This window comes from Scyliorhinus canicula, chromosome 11, assembly GCF_902713615.1.
Source record: "Scyliorhinus canicula chromosome 11, sScyCan1.1, whole genome shotgun sequence".
Lineage (NCBI taxonomy): Eukaryota > Metazoa > Chordata > Chondrichthyes > Carcharhiniformes > Scyliorhinidae > Scyliorhinus > Scyliorhinus canicula.
In genome coordinates, this window is record NC_052156.1 from 41418608 (window position 1) to 41432723 (window position 14116).

Sequence of the window (14116 nt, forward strand, 5' to 3'; positions counted from 1 at the left end):
GTTGTAACAATACCGGCCAAATGGGGTGTTAAAGGTGCAGAGCTTCCGACTGGATGCGTCAAGTTGGATCTGCCAGAACCCCTTGGATGTGTCTAGCTTGGTGAAAAATTTGGCGCGAGCCTTCTCGCAGATGAGTTGTTCACGCTTTGGAATGGGATAGTGTTCTCTCATAATATTGCGGTTGAGGTCCTTGGGATCAATACATATATGTAATTCGCCGGATGGTTTTTTTCACGCACACCATTGAGCTGACCCAGTCAGTCGGTTGCGTAACTTTTGAAATTATGCCCTGGTCGTGGAGGTCCTGCAGCTACTGCTTGAGGCGGTCCTTGAGGGGTGCTGGTACCCTGCGAGGTGGGTGCACCACAGGTGTGGCATTCGGTTTGAACAAGATTTTATAAGTGTATGGGAGTGTGCCCATGCCCTCGAATACACTGTGGTATCGGTTGATGATGGCGTTCAGCTGTGCCTGAAAGTCACCGTCCTGAAATGCAGAAGCTTCAGCGGGTGACAGGGGGTGAACCCTTTGGACAAGGTTTAGGAGTCTGCACGCTTGAGCACCGAGCAGGGAGGCTTTAGAGGATCCCACTATTTCGAATCGCATGTTAGCCTTTAATGACCGGTGTGACACTTCAAGCTGGCAGCAATGGCATTACCATTATAGTCCAGAAGCTGGCAGGCTGATGGTAGGATAGTAGGCTTGACATGGAGGCTTTCGAGGTCAATGAGGTTGGCGGAAGCGCCGGTGTCCAGGCGGAAGCGAATGCGGGATTGGCTGACCGTGAGGGTGGCACACCACTCGTCGTCTGGATCAATGCTGAATATTGGGAGAGACTTGGCTTTTGTCTTCGGGATCATCTTGTGTTTGGTGATGGTGCCCACCCGAAATGGTGCTTTAGGGTGTCAAGGTCCGGAATCAGGTCAGAGTTGCAATCTTTGACCGGTGGCTGGATGGCTTGGACATCCCTGCGTGGCTGTTTGGAGCGACGAGAGGTAGTAAGTTGAGTAGACCTGCATAAGGCAGCATAGTGGCCAAGCTTGCCACATTGGAGACAGCGTTGGGATTTTGCAGGACATTGCCGCTTTAAATGGGTGGAGCCACAGTTACCGCACTTCATGACGTCAGAACGTTCGGTGCGCCACCGCGCATGCGCGGTGTAGTCATACGTGGTGCGCGCTTGCACAGTGCGATCTTCAGCGTCGCTGTCCCCTCGGTCAGTGCGCACATGCGCGGGAGTCCGCGAAAAGCGTATGAAATGGCCGTCCTCATCCAGGCTTAGGCCCTGGAGTTGTTTAATGGCTTGCACCCGCTCTGCTCGTGGGGACCTTGCCGCGCCGTTTCAGCCCCTTGAATGTGCGAGTATCGGTTAGTGGCGTGTTCATGCAGAACGCAGGTCTCGATGGCTATCACAAGGGTAAGCTGTTTAGCTTTGAGGAGCTGCTGGCGTAGGGGGTCTGATTCCACACCGAAAACGATCTGGTCACGGATCATCGAATCGGAGATGGAGCCGTAATTGCAGGACTGCGCGAGGATGCGAAGGTGGGTGAGAAAAGATTGAAAAGGTTCATCCTTACACTGCAAATGCTGTTGAAAAAGGTAGCGCTCAAAACTTTTATTTACCTCGATGTCACAGTGACTGTCGAATTTGAGCAGGACTGTCTTGAACTTGGACTTGTCTTCACCTTCAGCGAAAGTGAGAGAGTTGAAGATGTGGATGGCATGGTCCCCGGCCGTGGAAAGGAAGAGAGCAATCTTCCTGGCGTCTGAAGCAGCTTCCAGGTCTGTAGCTTCGAGGTAAAGCTGGAATCGTTGTTGAAAGATTTTCCAGTTCGCACCGAGGTTGGCGGTGACGCGGAGCGGCGGTGGAGGGCGGACACTGTCCATACTACCGGATGGCTGATTGCTGGTGGAAGGCAGATCACTTGAAGGTAGGTCTATTAAACTCTAACATCACGTACTGGTACCATGATGTGTTGGGTACTCTGGGTCTGTGGAGACTGCATTTACCTTAGCAGTAACATAGACAGGCTACCAACACTTGTAATAGTACAACTCTATTTTACTAACTTAAGAGCTGTTGAACATACTTGCACTGTGGATCGACATTATGTTAGATTGATTGAAGACCTATGCCTAACCTGACCAGGCTATACTGCCAGCACATGGTGGATGTTTGTGCTACTGACTGTGGGCTCTGTCTGTCTCAGAGGCTGCATCCCGAATGAGCGGGAAAACTAGTGCCCTCTGGTTTTATAGTGACCGCGCCCTAACTGGTGATTGGCTGCTGTGTTGTGTGTGTTGGTTGGTCTTGCAGTGTGTCAGTCAGTGTGTCAGTCAGTGTGAGTCTCTGCACCATCATATACTTATGTGTATATTATGACAATTATCTATTAGTTTTTGGAAAGCAACCAAGAAAGATTGGGACATGCATAGTAGAAGCTGAAACATCTTATTCAATTTTTTTTAAATGTAAAGAGAGGTTGTTCAGCATCATTTATGACCTGATACAACATTAAAAACCCAGATATACCTCGTTAGAAAATATAACATTTTGAGGGGCTCTTAATATCAACATTACAACATAAAAGTAGAAGTTCATGTAGGTTCAGTGATTGTAAAGATTGCCATGTGCAGGGACTTAAGCAATGTGGGCGCGATTCTCCCAAAACAGGAGAAATCGTAAGGCTGGCGTCAAACCCGGGTGGGTTTGATGCCAGCGCGCCCCTTCCCGACCGGGAACCGATTCTGGTCCCCGGTCGGGGCTAGCAGCCCGACGCCGTAAGCTCCGGCATCACGGGCTTAACGAATTTCGTTAAGCCCGCTTGCCAGAGTTAGCGCCGGCTGACGCGTCATATGACGTCAGCCGCGCATGCGCGGATTGGAAGACTCCAACCCGCGCATGCGCGGATGACGTCATCGCGTATTTGCGCGAAACCCGCGCATGCGCGGGCCGGGATGCCCCTCAGCCGCCCCGCGAATGGATACTGCGGGGTGGCGGAAGGAGAAATAGTGCGCGGGCATCGGGCCCTCTGCCCGCGATCGGTGGGCACCGATCGCGGGCCCATGGCACCCTTGGCACGGCCGTGGTACTGCCGTGCCAATCGGTGCCATGGTTATAAAAAGCGAGTTGTTCCCGTCGTTTTTACGAACGGCCAGACCAGGTGTGTTTGCCGTTCGTAAAAACAGCGTAAAGGGCTGGGACTTCGGCCCATCTATCAGCTGTGAATCGCTGCCGGCCGTAAAAAAAACGGCGGCAGCGATTCGTGTCGGGAGCTGGGCGGGGGGGGGGGGGGGGGAGAGAATAGCGGGAGGGTGGGAAAAATGTCGGGAAGGCCCTCCCGCTATTCTCCGACCCGTCGTGGGGGGCGGAGAATCGCGCCCTGTGTCCTTTGGAGGGAATAGAATCACTGAAAATTATGTCTGGAGTTTTGCCTCAGCAATGCCCACCTGCGACTGGGACAAGATCCACAGCGCCTCGGCTGTTTCCATCTGAGAGTGGGACATGTCCTGCAGCATCTCATCAAGGTCAGCCTCGTAATGGGTCACATTCGCAGCCAGTCGGACATTCTGCCAAGACCCTCAGCCATGGCCGTCACTGACTGCGCGATGCCTTGGACACCTCTACTAATGCTGCTGACATTGTGCACCAGGCTCTCCACTGCGGTCGCCACCCTAGCAGTGTTGGCCTCAGTGCCAAGCACTGCCAGTGACATCTGCTGTGCCTCTGGGACTCCTCCAATGGGCTATGAACCTACTGGGTTCACATCTCCCTCTGAATGTCCCGGCCGATCCCCAACATCTCCATCAGCTCGTGGATAGCCTGGTCCAGAGGCTCAGCATCTGGCTGGGTCCCAGCTGGGACTTGGGATCCAGCAACCCTCCGACTGCTGTCTTGCCTGGGCTTGGCAGCCTCCACCTGATGTACATCACCGATGTGTGGTACTCATCAAATTGTGCCCCAGAAGCCTTACCACAAACATTGTGGGGGATGAGGCCACTCGGATGGGCCGGCACTGTTGGCTGGACGACCTGCGGGAGAATTGATATGTCGTCAATAGGAAGGATGGATCAGTCTGCATGGCAGTAATAACTCACGTGTAACAGGTCCTCCGGGTGGGGCCTGGTGGATCCTCACCTCCGCAGCATGCGACAACCTCTGAAGACCACTCTGTCTTCAACACCTCTGGCACCTCCAGGGCCCGTTCCTTGAAAGTCATGAGGATTCTTATGTCTGGCATCCCACCGCAGTCTGGGCCCTCTCCCAGCGATTGTGGGAGACACAGAGGGCATTGTTTGCCGCATGCGTGGTTCATAGGGTGGTGGAGGGAGTGTGGTATCGACTCACCCGAGCTGCCCAGTGTTGGTCATTGACCTTCTTGTGGCAGTGGAGACCAGTCCTCCCGGTCAAGCTGCCTGAGCTGATGGCCACTGCCACTTCATCCCAGGTGGCACTGGATGTCCTGTGGCTCACCCTTGAGACCCTCGGGGGAACAGGGCATCCTTCCTGTCCTCAAACGCATTTTGGAGCCTCCCCAGGTCTCCTTGGGACGGATGTCTCGGTGCCATTGCTGCGAGCTGAGTGTGGCTGGCTGTGCAAGTGCTGTTTGAGTGCTGCTTGACCTTGTTAGCGGGGGACTGGTCAGCACTGCCGAGCCTTCATTTGCGGTGTGAAGCCTGTGGAGCCTCGTCAAGTGTATCAATTATTGCGTTGCCGGCCTCGCCAGGCCAAGCCCCGGGAAGCGTAAGTTCCCACTCACTACCACACTTAAAAATCTTTCCAGAGAATCACGCCCTATATTTTCATTTGTAAATTAGACAATTATGAAATTGGACAATGTGTTCACGTTCCCTGCAAGGGCCAAGCTCTTCTGTTAATAATTAATTACAAGGATCAAATGGTATATATGAAATACATATGGCGCAATCTAATAGAATTGCAAGAGAGTCTCACGTTGAGTGCATTTAGCCGGGTGTTCCTGGTGCTCGCAGCGCCGAGAAACACCATACTATTAATCAGGACCTCAATGGGGAATGCTCTGTCACAGCCGCACTTGGTTCCTTTTCCTGCACTGAGGAACTCCGCTCACCAGACCTCATCAGTGCAGGCGGAGATTGGGATGCCATTTTTAAATGGGGCCCCGATCTCTCGACCTCCCCCGATACGACCCCCCTAGATCCCCCAAAGCCCTAACTCACCAATAAGGAGGTCCTCAGGCCCTGCCTACACCCCACCTCATACGGGTAGAGCACCCCTGGGGCCGATCCCCGTCATGGGCAAAATGCCAGCCTGGCATTTCCAAGATATGCAGCTGGCAGAGCCAAGGTGCGCAGGTGGCACCAGCAGTGCCAGGGTATCACCCTGCCCAGAGGACGACCATCTGGGGGCCTCAGATGAAACACACTCTGTGAAAGGCTGAGTGTTGCCAGCGATTGCGGGTACCGAGAAAAAGGAGTGTACGGGCTGACACCAATGTGTTCCCTCAGGATGACAACCGCTGTTGAGCTGTGGACCCGTAAAATATAAATATAATTGGAAAAACTGAGCCACAAGTGTCGAAGCTGTCTAATCATCCAGAGACAATAATTCCCAGACACATTTGTTAATTTTGTATGACTCCTGAATTTCATCCTTCCCTGGATCGAGGTTGCAGGTAAAACCAAAAGGCTCCCTGGCCAAATGACCTGCCCGCCAATGGTAAAAGCAGACAGGCCACATTAAATCCACTGCTGGTTAATTAATTTTAATTTGCTTCTTGATAGTCAGCGGGCACGCTTCAGGCTCGCTGACCCGATGTCTTCTCACACGATTTTACGCTTTTCCGAAACTGGCGTGTGCCCAAATGTTAGACGTATATTTCTGGCCCTTGTAGTTAAATACCTAAATATTTATATACAAAAGTATCTGCAAACAGTATTATTATATCAGATGTAATTAAATCAAAGTACATTAAAAGAAGATATCAATGTGGCACAGTGAGAATACTTAAAGGGCACTTTAAGTGACCAGAATGTCTAGCTTTTAAAATCATCAAGAAATCAGACTCACATGACTGCTGCCATGTATCAAATGCTCAAATATGGAATCAAAACCTTCTCTGAAATGATCTTTCACAATGGCCTTCATCAGATTAAATAACCAGGTACGATCCAGATCATCCACCAGGCGATCATAAAATACACGGAAGACCTCGTGCACAAACAAACGAATTAACACACGTTTATTCTCAATTGATTCTTTCTTAATAAGCAAACAGCCTTGGATAACTCGTGAGAAATCTCGCAAGTTAAAGGTGTAATGGGATTTTGTAGGTGTAGGAAGTAGATTTTCAATGGCTTTTTTATACACCTGAAAAAGAGTTAAAAGATAACATATTTCAACATTGGAACATTATAGTGTTCTTACCTTCATTTTTATTCTCACAAAAGTATAATTAATTATCTACCAGATAGGTGCAGCACTTCAATTTATTCAACTTCATGACTTTACATGTTAGTGGGAAAACAGGTGGAGCAGATGATTTTCGTACGATGAACACAAAAAGTTAGTATGCAGGTACAGAAATCAAGTAGAAAAGCAAGAGGCATGAGGACAGCACGGTGGCGCAGTGGGTTAGCCCTGCTGCCTCACGACGCCGAGGTCCCAGGTTCAATCCCGGCCCTGGGTCACTGTCCGTGTGGAGTTTGATCATTCTCCCCGTGTTGTGTAGGTTTCGACCCCACAACCCAAAGATGTGGAGGGTAGGTGGATTGACTACATTAAATTGGCCCTTAATTGGAAAAAATGAATTGGGTATTCTAAATTTATTTTTAAAAAAGCAAGAGGCATGTTGACAGTTATTGCAAAGGGTTGGAGTAGAAGAATAGAGAAGTATTTCTATAATTGTACAAAACTTTGCTGAGATCACACCTGGAATACATAGCAACAAAGAATCCCTTCAAGCCTGCTTCACCATCCAGCATGGTTGTGGCTGATCGTCTATCTCAACGCCATACTCCTACTTTCTCCCCATACCCTTGATGCGTTTAATGTCTAGAAATCTATTTCCATCAGTGACTTGTCCTGCAGTCTTCTGAATTCTCTATCACAGAATTCATCACCCTCTGAATGAAGAAGGTTCCCCTCATCTCACTTCAAAATGGCCCACTCCGAAACCTTAGACTGTGACCCCTTATTCTAAACCCAACTCCCAGACAGGGGAAACATTATCAATGCACCCAGTCTATCCAGCCCTGTCAGAATTTTATGTGTTTCAATTAGATTCCCTCTCATTCTTCTAACCTCCAGTGAATAGAGGCTTGGTTGACCTATTTCCTTCTCGTATGATAATCCTGCTACCACAGGAATCAATCTGGTGAACCTTCTCTGCACTTCCTCCATGGCAAGTATATCTATTCTTAGGGAAGGAGACCAAAACTGCACACAATACTTTACCAGGGTCCTGTACAGCTGCAGTAAGCCATCCTTGCTCCTGTACTCAAATCCTCTTGCAATGGAGGCCGATATACCATTTGTCTTCCTAATTGCCTGCTTACTTTTAGTGACTGGTGAACAAGGACACCCAGGTCCATTTGTACGTCAACATTTCCCAGTTTTTCACCATTCAAATAATGCTCTGTCATTCTGTTTTTCCTACCAAAGTGATATCTTCACACTCATCCATATTATACTGCATCTGCCATGTATTTTCTCACTTATTCAACTTGCTAACTGTCACCTTGAAGCCTTTTTACATCTTCCTTACCACACACATTCCCACCTAGATTTTTGTCACTAGCAAACTTAGAAATATTACATTTGGCTCCCTCATCCAAAATATTGATATATACTATGAATAATCAGGGCCCAAGCACTGACCCCTGCGGTACCCCACTAGATACCCCTTGCCACTCTGAAAAGGACCTATTTATTACTAATGTTTCCTGTCTGCTAACCAATTATGCAGTATTTTCTGGTCAGCACCCTGGGGAATGGAGCCAGTCTGGGAGGAAGTCTCTTTCCCTTGGCCAGATTCAGCTTCCGGTATCTGGGGGTTCAGGTGGCTCGAGATTGGGCCCAACTCTGTAAACTGAATTGTACCAACCTGGTGGAAAAGGTCAAATCTGACCTACAAAGGTGGGACAATGTTCCTTTGTCTCTGGCGGGTAGGGTCCAGTCAATTAAAAATAAAATTTTACCAAGATTTCTGTTTTTATTCCAGGGTCTTTCCAAATCATTCCTTGGGAGGGTGGAACAGTTAATATGGCGGAAAAATCTCTGAGGATTCGAGGGGTTGTTCTTCAGAGAGATAGACAGGCGGTAGGTCTCGTGCTGTCAAACCTGATATTTTATTACTGGGCTGTTAATGAAGTCGTTTTGGGATGTGATGTACCATCGATTGCACGCGAGGCGAGTGATTTACCAAAGTCTGGCTTTAATTGACTAGAACACAGCTCTGCGATCGTCTACAGTGGAAAGGGACGATCGTCAGGCGTCTGAGCATTTATACCTCGTTAATAGAGGCGTGGTTAACTCAGCCTCTCGGCCAATCGGTCGAGAGGCACATGACCGACCAGGGCCAATGGTAAGCCGACGTTCTGGCCCAATGGCAGACGAGTATGCAGATCATATCATCACAGGATGGTATAGGGAACTGGGGTCTATCTGGTTGCTGATGAAGTCTGGGTTGTGCAGATGGTCCAGTTTGGATGCACTGGTAATGGCTTCTCTTCCATTCAGCACCAGCAAAGTACTCGTCAAACCTGGCGGTTGTCTCCGACAACATTTTAAACTGGGGTCGGCACCAAGGCTGGCACCATTTGTGCTATCCACTGTTCGAGCCGGAGAGTTTGGATGCCACGTTTGGAGTATGGAAGGAGAGATTATGTGATCTATTTCTGGAGGAACGGTTTGCCAGACTGGAGGAATTGAAAGAAGTTTAAGCTCTCGGGCCCGGATTCATTTAGGTACCTTCAGATACAAAATTTTGTTCGACGAACGTGCGCGGCATTCCCAGAGTCTCTACCACCCTCCTTGATAGAGAGGATCCTTTCATGCTCAGGGTACGTCCGGTATATTTGGGCGGATTCTGGTGGACGACTCGGTCTCGGTGGAGGGTGTGAAAGCCAAATGGGAAGAGGAGCTGGGGCCTGTATTGGAGGATGAGGTGTGGAGTGAGGCCCTTCGCAGAGCGAATGCTATGTTCTCGTTTGCGAGGCTAAGCTTGAACCAGTTTAAGGTAGTATTTAAGGCACACCTGATCAGAGCTGGAATGAGTTGCTTCTTTGCGGCGGTTGAGGACAGGTGCAAGTGCTGTTCGAGGGGGTCAGCAAACCACACATACATGTTTGGTCCTGTCCCAAATTGATGGGTTTTGGGTCTCCTTTTTCAACACCATGTCGCCGATTCTGAATATCGAGTTGGAACCCTGTCCATTGTGGGAGGGGGATATTGTTAATTGTTGGGGGGTCTTTTTTTTCTTTTTTGTGGGGGAAGGTTATGTAATTTAGCTTGTTTTTTTAACTCTTGTTTCTATTTTTGTACTTTAGAAACTGAAAAAGGTTAATAAAAATATTTTTAAAAATAAAAACCATTGTTGACTTTGTCTGACTGTTGATGTTTACTAAGTGTCCTGTTATCAAATCCTTTATCATCGACTCTGACATTTTCCTTAATACTGAAATACAATAATAGAGATTTATTTATTTATCCATTTATAGTACATCAAATAAGAAAAATGTAACAAAATTTCAAATTTATGTTTCAGCTCTGTCCCTAGCACTACATTTTAAAGCTTTAACTCTCCCTGAACACAATGGTTGGAAAAGGGTTCGGGATGAGCTCCATTGTCCCTCAGATTCCTCAATGGAAGTGATGAGCAAGGGTGGCACATTATCATAATATACAAAATACTATTGGATATATTTTCCATCATTGATGTCACAATAATGATGCCAGGGGTTGCGGGGGAGGTACTTAACTTTGAAAACCAGGAAAGCCTGTATAATCAATCTCATAGGCATGAACATTTCTAAACGGTTTACAAAATAACTCAGGGTAGAAACTGATTAGCATTTTCCCCAGTTTCTGTTGCTAAAACAGCTTTCATAGATCAATTTTGTGCTTGGATGCCTGTGCTAGAGATGCAATGGAAATGTGGTTATTGGTTAAGTCTAGGGCTATCAAAACCAAATACACCTCAGCCTGTTTTCTGAAAGCTGTGAGGCCTTTTGAAATCCTCACCTTTTTTTGTTGGTGTTTTATGAGGCCTGATTGGTGCTAGAAAGAAAGTCCATGAATAGGTTGATGTTCATTTTTTTGGGAGGTACAGTGCTGCATCATAAACTCCTCCATGAGGGATATGAAGGCTGAACAAAGGGGTGGTGGGGGGAATGAAGGGTGGGGGGGGGGGGGGGGGAGGAACTGGTGTGGCAATTGGGGAGTTAAAAGAAGGGAGGTTAATGGAGGAGGATCAATGAGGGGGTTGAAGAAGGAGGGGCGAAGAGGGGGTTTAGGTCTCTAGATGCACAAGATATTTACCTCCAATGTAGCACTAACGATCTGATTTCCAATTGTAAAGAAATCTGTCGGAAATTCATTGTTGCGGAGGTAGAAAGCCACAATGTTTGAGAAAATACGGACCATAGTTTCATCGCTAAATGTATTGATGGTACAAATATTGAAGTGACGCAGGAATCTAGGAGTAACAGGATTTCGACCACCACCTGGTGGGCCCATGGCTGAAATCAGTTGTATATCAACCAAGGTGATCTTACTCGTGTCTTTCAGGTCATACCTGGAATAGATAAGACAAATAAAAATGATGAGACCTACAAAATGCCTTCAGATTCAGGGTAGAAATTTGGAAGCAAATAGATCTGGAATTTCCTGCCACCAACCAGCATCTGGTTTTCTGACACTATCCCACCTCCAGGTTATTTTTAAGGAAGCTGTGTTATGGGTAAAACAACTGCCTGCCTGTAAGTGGCAGGTAGCCAACTGAGGCCATTAAGGCCTATTGAGGTTTCTCTTCTACCCTGGCCGAAATTCTCCGGTGTCGGGCAGGCTTTTTAGTCCGTGAAAGGAGGCCCCTCAATTGCAGACTGTGAGGATCAGCACTCCGTTTCACTATTTAAACAACTCCACCCCATCGTCACCAGCAAACTTATAAACAGCCACAGGACACCCTGCTCCCCTCTACAAAGACAGTTGCATTCTTGAAGATTTTAAAAGTACTGAAAATGCACTTCCAAGGACGTGTAGATTAAGTAGACTGGCCATGCTAAACTGCCCCTTAGGGTCCAAAGGTTAGGTTTGGTTATGGGGATAGGGCAGGGGAGTGGGCCTAGGTAGGGTGCTCTTTCAGAGGGTTGGTGCAGACTCGATGGGCCAAATGGCCTCCTGCAGTGTAGGGATTCTGTGATCTTGAGTTTCCTCCCTCTCCCTTAACTGCATCAGCAGGCTTCCATTACGTACTGACAGGCCTCTGTTGACCCTTCAGTAGTAGGAGCCTATCCAATGTCCTCAATTAGATCCTCTGGCTATTAATTGGTCAATCCAACAATATTCACATTGGCCCACTCTGTTTAGGCCAACTTCAGGTCCCAACTTCAGGGTTCTGACCCCTCAACAAAACTCCTCTCCATCCCACCTACAATACTTTTTGATGAAGGGATGGTGAAAAGTATTAGTCTATTTTGCTAAGGAGTTGATAAAAACATATTACATAAGACCATAATTATAGACCAGAATTAGGCCACTCGGCCCATCGAGTCTGCTCCGCCATTCAATCATGGCTGATATTTTTCTCATCGCCATTCTCCTGCCTTCTCCCCATAACCCCTGATCCCCTTATTAATCAATAACCTATCTATCTCTGTCTTAAAGACACCCAGTGATGTGGCAAAAGCAATCATTCTTTTATACCTCAAAGATTCTGATCTTTAGTCAAGTCCTTATTATAATTTTTATTTAAGAAATAAATCAAGTAATTTCTGGCAGGTTGAGACAGTGACCACAAGAATAGATAATAACAACAAAATAAACAGGACAAAGAAAGATTTGCTAGAAAATATTGCTACCTCTACCAAATGTCCTTGTTTGAAGGATCTATCACTAGTGTCGTATCCTGAGTGAAGCATTCTTGAGGGATGATTTTCAAATTTGCAGCATGTTTTATACAGCAATTTAAACATAAAATCCCATTAATTAAAGTATCCAAATTGTGATGTATATTTAACACATAAAACAAATTCTCCATCAAGGGAATGAAACGCACAAATTTTACCAGTTACATAGCACATGAAGGAAATGTCCTAAACTTTTTTATGTCCTCACAAGTGGATATCACTCTTTTTAATGCACAGCAGTGAGCACAGTGATGCAATAGTTGGTGCAAGGACATTACAGTGTCACTGATCAGAAATAGAACTTTAAATTCATTCTTTTTATTTTAGTTTGATAACCAACAGACCGCTGATGCATAACGAACCCATTTTGCGATACTTCCAAAAACGAATTTCACTCCACGTATTTCTCTGGACCTCCAGAAATAAAAACTATGGGCACATTTCTCCAGAAAGATTTTCAAGTGTTGTAGCGAGTGGGAACTCCCGCGAGCTTCCCGGCGCTCAGTGCAGCGAAGCCGGCAACGCTATTCAACGTTAATTAGTCCATTTACAGAGGCCCCATGGGCTTCTCGCCGCAAATGAAAGCTCGCCAGCTGATTCTCCAGCACCGTGCTCAGCAGCCCCCGTTAACAAGGTGAAACAGCACTTAAGCATCACTTGCTCAGCTCACACAACCCCCAGACAGCTCACAACAAGAGACCGGCCCGAAGATTTGGGGATGCAGATCTGGGGAGGCTCCTAAATGTAGTGGAGGCCAGGAGCGATGTTCTGTTGCTCCAAGGGTCTGGAGTGTCATAGGGCAGCCAGTGCTGCCTGGGATGATGTGGCGACGGCTGAGTGCCGGGAGTGTGACCAGGAGGACTGGCATCCAGTGCCGGGAAAAGGTCAACAACCTACATCGGGCAACACGAGCGAGTAGACACCTCCCCCGCCTCTCTCCCCCCACTCCCCCCAGAACCTTTTCACCCCCATGTGAGCATCCAGCCCCCAACTCTCCATGCGATCCTCAACCCTCCCTCCAACCCCTCTCCCTTCAACCCCCCAACCCATCCTTCACACCCCCGTTCGCAGAGGCTAGAGTCATAGGAGAAAGGTGAGCCAGTTTACACTGCAGACTTGAGTGCTGAATTGGGGTGCATTTGAATGCTATTGTGAGAGTTTGGTGACTGAGGGAGTTAGGTGAGGGGGAGCAAAGTGCTCCTTTCATTTCATTTCCTACATTTCCAGGGTAGCATGGTGGTTAGCATAAATGCTTCACATCTCCAGGGTCCCAGGTTCGATTCCCGGCTGGGTCACTGTCTGTGCGGAGTCTGCACGTCCTCCCTGTGTGTGCGTGGGTTTCCTCCGGGTGCTCCGGTTTCCTCCCACATTCCAAAGATGTACGGGTTAGGTGGATTGACCATGCTAAATTGCCCGTAGTGTCCTAAAAAGTAATGTTAAGGGGGGGGGGGGTTGTTGGGTTACGCGTATAGGGTGGATACGTGGGTTTGAGTAGGGTGATCATTGCTCGGCACAACATCGAGGGCCGAAGGGCCTGTTCTGTGCTGTACTGTTCTATGTTCTATTTCCTCAAAGAGCCTGAAGAGAGCCCGGGGTTTACAGAGTGCAGCTGACTGGGAGTAGAGTCGGTGGGCGGAGTTCCAGTTGGTCCACAGGGCAGCTACATTCTGTAAGATGAGAGTTGTTTGTTTTTTTTTTAATTTTTAAAAATTTTAGTTTTTGTTTGTTTTGTTTTTTAGGGGCAGCAAGCCATCATTCTTTCTTTTCGCAGAATCATCAATTTTCGGGGGTTCACTTCGGAGAGTAGCAGTAGTATATATATATATATATTTTTTTTTTTTTAAAGGGCCCAACGGGTGTTCAATCATTTTATCCCCCCTTTAAATCTCTTTGTGAATTCAAATCAGAGGGGATGGAGACGAGGGCAGTTGCATGCTCCTCCTGTAGGATGTGGGTGGTGAGGGATACCACCGGGTCCCCGCTGACTATACCTGCGGGAAGTGCACCCAA

At 47.7% G+C, this 14116-nt stretch overlaps 1 protein-coding gene across 1 annotated transcript in view; it reads right to left on the bottom strand.

Moving 5' to 3' along the window:
* Positions 1-14116, bottom strand: part of dnah12 (dynein, axonemal, heavy chain 12) — a 385091-nt gene that overhangs the window by 145387 nt on the left and 225588 nt on the right. The window contains exons 40-41 of the mRNA XM_038812830.1: positions 10518-10773; positions 6048-6347 (exon numbers count right to left, since the gene is read on the bottom strand). Of these exons, the coding sequence (XP_038668758.1) occupies positions 6048-6347; positions 10518-10773 (556 nt within the window). The remainder of the gene's footprint in view (positions 1-6047; positions 6348-10517; positions 10774-14116) is intronic.